The 7,500-nt window shown below is 38.4% G+C and overlaps 2 protein-coding genes across 5 annotated transcripts in view; one reads left to right on the forward strand and one right to left on the reverse strand.

The window, feature by feature from the left end:
- Positions 1–7,500, reverse strand: part of LOC138047214 (GDP-D-glucose phosphorylase 1-like) — a 27,367-nt gene that overhangs the window by 19,554 nt on the left and 313 nt on the right. Inside the window, exon 2 of one of the 2 annotated variants that reach the window (XM_068893963.1) lies at positions 300–400. The gene's annotated coding sequence lies outside the window, so the exon portion shown is untranslated. Of the gene's footprint in view, positions 1–299; positions 401–7,500 lie in introns of those variants that run through there. The other variant, XM_068893962.1, reaches the window with a different exon arrangement.
- The window catches only part of LOC138047210 (serine protease hepsin-like), a 26,218-nt gene continuing 20,948 nt past the window's right edge, over positions 2,231–7,500 (forward strand). Inside the window, exons 1-2 of one of the 3 annotated variants that reach the window (XM_068893954.1) lie at positions 2,231–2,371; positions 3,235–3,274. In XM_068893954.1, coding sequence (XP_068750055.1) covers positions 2,330–2,371; positions 3,235–3,274 — 82 coding nt within the window. In that variant the 5' untranslated portion in view covers positions 2,231–2,329. Of the gene's footprint in view, positions 2,372–2,940; positions 3,145–3,234; positions 3,275–7,500 lie in introns of those variants that run through there. The other 2 variants (XM_068893953.1, XM_068893955.1) reach the window with 2 other exon arrangements.

Raw genomic sequence — 7,500 nt, forward strand, 5'->3', positions numbered from 1 at the left:
TGGAAAGAAGATATTAACTTATTACAACCTCAGTGATAAGTCATACTTTTATTTCGTTTTGTAGAAGACAATGGTGGCTGGGTATTCTGAAGTCGATTTGTCTTTTTCTTATTAACTAAGCTTAAACTAAGCTTTATATTGCTCGTAAGTTATATTTTGACGTACCTGTAGCTACAATGTAGCTGTTTGACTTGCCTATATTTTTATGTTATATCGACTTGATGTGTAAACGTTGTCCATTAATAAAGATAAACGTAAACGTAAATGAACCTCAAAGAAAGAAATTTTCAAACCCTCACCTTAGACATCTTTTAATTACCATCCGGTCGCCGAAAGCATTAAGCATCAGCTGGCCGCCATCTTTAAGACCGAGGACTCTGGACAACACTATACATGGTTACTAAGTCAAAGGAGGTTACCAAGCAAGTAGTTATTGGGCCATTCAGCGAGTTGCTGTTTGTCTCGGTTTCGAAGTGAGTTTTGGTGCTCAACTGAAATGAGTTTGCTTTGCAGAAGAATACGCAACTCGTTGCCATTTAAATGATTGTGCACCAGGACTCGCTTTGAAACTGAGTCATGCAGCAACTCGGAAATGGGCTAATACCCAAGGTAAGATTCTTTGTCCACTGACGACAGCGCGTCTCCCAAACCGAAATCAATGGCGAAAAACGTTTCAGTGCACGCAAAGTTGACCATTTGTGGGTTTGTAGCACTGATGTGCACTGGTTTAAGCCTAAACGCTTGCTCGAGAATGGTTAGCTTTTATGAAGTGTCGGTTTTTCTTCATTTTTCTCAAGAGTAAACCAAGCTACCCTTCATGTAATTTTCATGAAATGTTGAGAGAACGAGGCGAGAGAGAGGCGCTGTCCCTAGTGGCTTCTGTTCTTTGTATATTGTATGATAATTTAGCATTCACATAAAAACGATATTGGAAATAGTTGGAACAAAACGTTTTATTCCCAAAGGATTTTAATTAGGTGCAACATTGAGTTATTTTAGCTGCAATGTCTATTGCTTCGTAGAAGTCGAAAATGACTGAAAAGGGTTGATATGGAATGCACCTTACATTCTCGCTAATCGTCTTCACGTATTGCATGAATCTGGGAAAATCGCCTAAAATGATGAGTGTCCCCACGCCCTTCAATGCTTTGAGCGATATTTTTGTAATATTGCCTCAGCTCGTTTCAGCTCGTTATGATAAGAAACTCGAAACTTTTGGCCAATGACAGCTACCGTGACACAAATGACCAAATTTTAATGACACGCTTAACACTCCCACTTCCCCCCCCCACCCCCCCCCCCCCCATAAAAATCATACCTTGCAATAAAGCGAATGAAGACTGGTGATAATGGTGATCCTACTGCAATATCCGACAGAGTATTCGGCTGTTATAGGGAAGACATCTGTTTACAAACATCGCTTTTGTTAAGCAAATTGCCAACCACCGGAACAAAAGACCCTTTGTTTCGACAGCCAATGAGGCTCTGGTTGGCACGTTAATGACAATAGATGACGTCAATACAGTGAGAGAAAACCTGAAGCGAAAACTTCTCTGAATTGAATTCCAATTTCAATTTATGAAGACCTATGAATTGTGGGGCGTCGTTCCCTACTTGGCCTTTCCAAAAGACGTGGATAAATGCAATCGAGAGCGCAAAAGCTTAATATCACTGGTGACATTTTATTTTAAAATCGTTTGCAAAGTATTTAAATATTTAATAACGTATTGGTGAGAATTTCCACACGTTTCTAATCATTTGAAGATACGCAACTCAGTCTCGTAAAATCAAGTTTATACGACGGGGAAAACTGTGATAAGTATTTATCTGCAACACAGCTTGGTCCGAATTTCGAGTCTTCAATTTAAAGCTGAATTTATGACACACTACCTTGAGGGCAAACTGCCATAGAAAACAGTCGAGACTAAGAGTACCAAGAATTGCTTAGAATAAGGAAGTTTTTTGTTTTTTTTTGTAGAAATTCTTGTTTAATTAAACAGCTATATGCGCAGGGATGAATTCGGAGCATCATTATAGCGATTAAAAAAAAAAAAGCTTCATCAGCACATTTTGAATTTTTCTAAGCGACAACAGCGGCAAAATGGGTATTCACCGCTGTTAAATAATTCATTGCATGTACTAGCGGGGAGCGGTTAATGAAATGTAAATATATTGGAAATGTGCCATCTGGAACATCTTAGTGACTGTATAAAGAACATCTACTATTAAATTGAAAAGGTGCCATATTGATTTCACGTTTTTCAAGGAAGCCCTACTACATTCACAAAAGGAAACTCAATGGTTTTCTAATAGGTCCTGGAAAATCACGATGTGTCGAAAGAGCTTTGCGTGTGACCACACTTACTACAAGGTTTGCATTTTTGACCGAGACGGTTTTTTGGTCATTTTTGCTTCACTAATGAAATATTCTTTACCAGGGTGCGCTAATTGAAAGAAAGCGGCTTTATTTGCAACTGTATTCATATGTATCAATAAGCAAACAGGGAGAATTTTGTGGCTTTATTGTGCACACAAAAAACACTTAAGAACTGAGAGAACCAAAATAACTCATCGCGAGTCTGGCGCGAGGCGGGACAATACCAGTTTCATAACCCTGTCGGCTTTGCCTATGTTGAAACTGGTTCAAAATTAAGTCATTCTTTCGATGGGTGTTTGCTTTCAACGAAGTAAACTGTACCGGTTTCAGCGCGAACGAATTTTAAATCACGCATAGGAAAAATCCTTCGGAAGACTTGTAAAGAAATTGCGAACTGCTTTTTTGAGAAACGGCTAAAAATGAATTCACGATTATATTCTGTTCGAACTGATAAGATCCAGAATATTCAGTAATCAAACAGCAATTCACCTGTGCATGTGCAATCCGCCACGCTATTGGTCAAGTGGAAATGCTATAAAAGGGTTTGAATAATCTACAAATAGGCAGTCACCCTAAGGTACACGGAGAAAGAGCTCCAAATGCTAACCAGTGTTTGAACCAGTCAGCAATCGCGACAGCCACTTAAAACAACGCATTTGAGAGCACAATATCATTTGTGAAAACACTCAGGAGAGAAATTTACACTGAGAAAGATGCGCCCGTCGAGAGGTGCAATTTCCTTTTTTCTCCAGGTGCAATTCCCTCTGGTATGATATCAAATACAGTATTTTACTTGAAGTAAGACATTTTGGGATCACAATTTAGCTATTCTAATGACACGTTTTATCGCTGTACAGAGCCTTCTGTTCCTCACGAGTCTTGTTGCCTGCAGTGTTGGTGAGTCTTAACTGTTTTATTCTTTATGCATCACCTAAACGATGAGATTAATAGGGAAGTTTGAAAAGCGCAACTCACTTTTGGAGAACAATGTGTCCACAAGGAATTGTCTGTCCATTATATGGTCCATTTCTTCTGGACTGTCAGTTGAGGCAACTGCATAAAGTTTCCTGTGGAACTTTCCTATTTTATTGTTGTTACAATTGACTGCATACAGAGAAGTTGAAGACGCTTACAAAATCCGACAGGTTTTAGTCGTGTTAACTTGCAATTGCCGCCAAAACTACTGGTTTATCTTTTCATTTAAACAGCCCGCATACAGGGATAATAACTTAAACAGCGGGGAGACGTTTCTTTCTTTTTCTACACTTGCATCCTCATTGTCTTTTTACATAACAGACTGTAGTCATTATCGCAATTTTAATCATGACATTTTATGCAAAATCGTCACACTACAATGTTGTCTTAAGTGACTTCAAGGATTGCTTCGAAGTGTTATAAGTTCTTCTTGCATGCACGCAGATGATTGCTCAGATCAATGAAGTATCTCGCTACATTGACATCGCTAAACTGCAAAAGGGTCAATGTTACTTTACGGTTCTCAGATAATTGCTAGCAAACACAAGTGTTAGATTGTACTTCTATTTTTATTGCGCATTAAAGCAATTTTCTGTGACAATGCATTAATTTTAAAGTTGTAAGCGCACGTAACCTTCAACTTTGCGAGAACTTACTCCACTGTTAGCAATCAGAAAAAAAGAATTAAATTTGTAAAAGGGAAATTATGATTTTGTTCAGGGTTAACCGAGAGCTGCAGAGTTACATGCAAGTATAAAAACATCACTTAATTTTCAAACCACATTTTTATAGGCTCAATCGTGTTTCTTGGGAATGCACACACACACACACACAAGATATCATGACCATTTCGGCATTTATCTCTAAAAGATATTTGGATATTCCTTCTTTAGAATCGCTTCACTGTTGAGTGAAAAAGTCAAGAAAGCGTCTTTGAAATTTCCTCATTTCATGATGTTTTTGCTCTTTGCGCATTCGCTGGTAATTAAAGCTCATATTGCCTGTAAAAGACGTCTAAGTCTTCGTATTTACATCGTTAATTACACTTTTCCAGCGAGCTGATGTTGGTTCTGTAAATCCTACTTGGTATTGGGGCTCTCAGTTTTTCCTGCCAAGCCGGAATCTTTAGAGAGGATTATATATTGCGAAAACTAGCCACGTCAATATAGTTAATGGTGCAATATATACCTGAGACATCACATGTATGTAATATGATGGTTGAGCGGTCAAGCGAAAAGTGATGTCGTTTAAAAGAAAACCGGAAATATCAGAGATGAAATCAAGAAAAACGCCCAAATATTGAGTGGGCCACAAGTTTGTCTAACTGAGCTAATTATAGGGTCCATACAAGCTCAAGATCATTCGAAAAAAAAAACCTTGAGCAATCTAAAAGACGTGATCTGTAAGCTTACCTTGTTTTCCATTGAGGCATGCTCTTGGAGTATTGTCCGTGACTTACGACATCAAGTAAAATTTTCAGTTTCCGACAAACGTCTACGTTTCTCATTACATAATCACAGGAAGGGAGAGAGCTCTATGGATACTCCAGTATTTATCAACCCATCCCTGACTTCAATAGTTGCGAGACGTTGCGTTGGTCGTCTTAGCTAAGTTTTGTTTTTTCATGAAAAAAAAAAAACCAAATCGTGGAAAAATAAGAAAAGGTTCCTAAGTAATCGCCATTGTGTTCAGTTTCGGTTCACTTTAAAACAAGGATGGTCTTGTTATGAAAACAGATCCACAGTGGTTTTCCCCAGAATGACTGGTTCGAAACCATCTCACTCAGCATCAAATTTCATGATCCGTGCAACTAATGTTATTAATTGGAAGAGATACAATCTACGCGATATTACATGTTAGTTTTTATCTTCACTTCTTCAGTCGAATTTAATCTGATGGACAAACGGTTGAATAATTTAATAGGACATAAAGTTACTTTCCATTATTTTTACTCCGTTCCTGAGCCGCAGTAAACTTGAACGGCTATCCCCTGCAACTGCAATATTGTTAACATGATTTTCAATCAAAACGTGCGCTTTTTTATCTACCTACAATCCAAATCGACAATAGAGCTGTTTTTGTACTCAGTCTTATGACAGTGCTATTGCCCTGAGAAGAATAGGATCGAATCCAATGTTTTCTTCAAACTAGCTTGTTAGTTTCTTTAATTTGCGGCTCATGAATAGACCTTTTCGGCTTGTACATTTTGTCTTCCCAATACAGATCATGTGATAATACTCAGGAGGTTTGGTCTTTTGTTTTGTTCATTAAAATGAGGGCATGCAAGCATGAATATACCTGCATGCACTCTTTTTAATGTGTGAAATTACGATGACCCATGCAGTAGGTACCGGTCATTTTGTCCCTGGTAATAAGCTAAGCTTTCTTCCACCCCTCGGGTTAATGGCAAGTAGAGGCAGCGTTTTAGTCATTGCTTAACACTGACAGTTACATGAACAGGAAAAAATTCCAATCATGCTAAAAGGTTGATTTATTATGAAAGCATGGTACATTGTAGTTGGTAACCTAAGGGCTATCATGCCGTGAAAGGTTACTCGTGCAAAATTAATAGGCGACTGCTTCGAGAACCTATCGATGCACCCTACTAGAAAATAAAAGCTAAAAGAGGTGAATCTATCTCTGAATTAACTCGGTCATCAAATGTAAAAGGGTTCGTTTTGGACATTCACTTATGAAAATCCTCAACTCTAAAACCAATTGCAATCCAACGGGTGCTTTAAAGTTCTGCATTAACTAAGGGTGCGTTCGATTGACCCTATTCCGGAATAAGAATACGGAGAGTGATGATTTACAACGGCATGTTTGGCGTTTTGAAGCAACAAGGATAATAAAGGTATGTTTAAAACATCATTTTAGCAGGTGTTTGACAATCTTAATGTGAATCTCCGTAAACACGAAGAATTTCTAACTTCTATTCCATGTATTCCTATTCCGGAATACGATCAATCGAACGCGCCCTAAATGATGTTCCCTAGAAATTGAGGCGATAACTCAAGGTCCAAGCCACTGATCGGGAAATAGCGCCGGAAGATTTGCTTCAAAACAAAATAAAACAGTTTATAGTGGTTAACCAGTACTACACGATTTTCATTTCGTCTGCTTTCTCTTGTGTTATCTGCTAGATTTTCGAGGTGAAACAAATTAAGTGGCTTTGAAAATGAAAACTGACAAGCCTTCTGCATTCTCCCTCAGGTTAAACGTGTTGATCACAAGAGCCTAATTTTTGCTCCATAAATGAGTGTTACGTCCCCTATCATCGTCTCAAAAAAGTGCTTTTTGTCAACTGCTTCCATTCTGAGTTCCCGTAATTTACTCTGATGCCAGCCTGGCTCACTACGAATGAAATCGTTTTTTGTTACACCACTTTGTTCGTGTTCGTTACCCCTTAAAAATATCACCGTTCGTGCGTGCAACTTGAAGTGACACTAATCCTACACAGGAGAATCTTATGATCTGAAAAATATTGAAAAAAGACTTCACTCATGATATGAGGGCTCGGAACTCTTTTATGTTGCCAAACCCTCTTAATCTTTGTTAGGAATCATTCCAATAAAGTAAAACAAACGGAAGTCACCAAGTGGTAGATATCGGCTCTTCAATCAAAGTGTTACTTTCTAACAAAAAATAAGTCCGTTCCTAATCACGATTTTTCAGGCCTTTTTCACAAATTAGGCTGATGGAGAATCGTCCAGAGGGGTTTAGTCGAGTGACATTTTGTTGTCACTGAAATATATATTGCCGCCTCGAGCGAAACGTTACTGCAAGCTATTCAGCCAACATTAACAGAAAGCCGGGTCGCCTTTGGATTGTTTTTATTTCAAGTTTTTGTGGATCTTGTGTGCCCATCACTTTTTCCTTGCTAGCTTTCCTTTTCCTAACTATTGGGAGCAGGCATTGTCTCCTTTGACTGAAAGGAGGAGTGCCGGAACTAGGAGAAAGCTTTACGAAGCTTTACAGTGTTTACGAGACATCTGTACGACTTCCATTGTCAAAGTTGAACAGAAAAAAAGGAAACTTTGGAACATGTTTTTTTATGTCATATCCACAGTTTTGCTTTGCATTCGACAATTTTTTTTTCCGACGGACTACCTGATAAAGCTTTGACAAACGGAAGCGCCATTGGCAAT

Source organism: Montipora capricornis, chromosome 4, assembly GCF_036669925.1.
Source record: "Montipora capricornis isolate CH-2021 chromosome 4, ASM3666992v2, whole genome shotgun sequence".
Lineage (NCBI taxonomy): Eukaryota > Metazoa > Cnidaria > Anthozoa > Scleractinia > Acroporidae > Montipora > Montipora capricornis.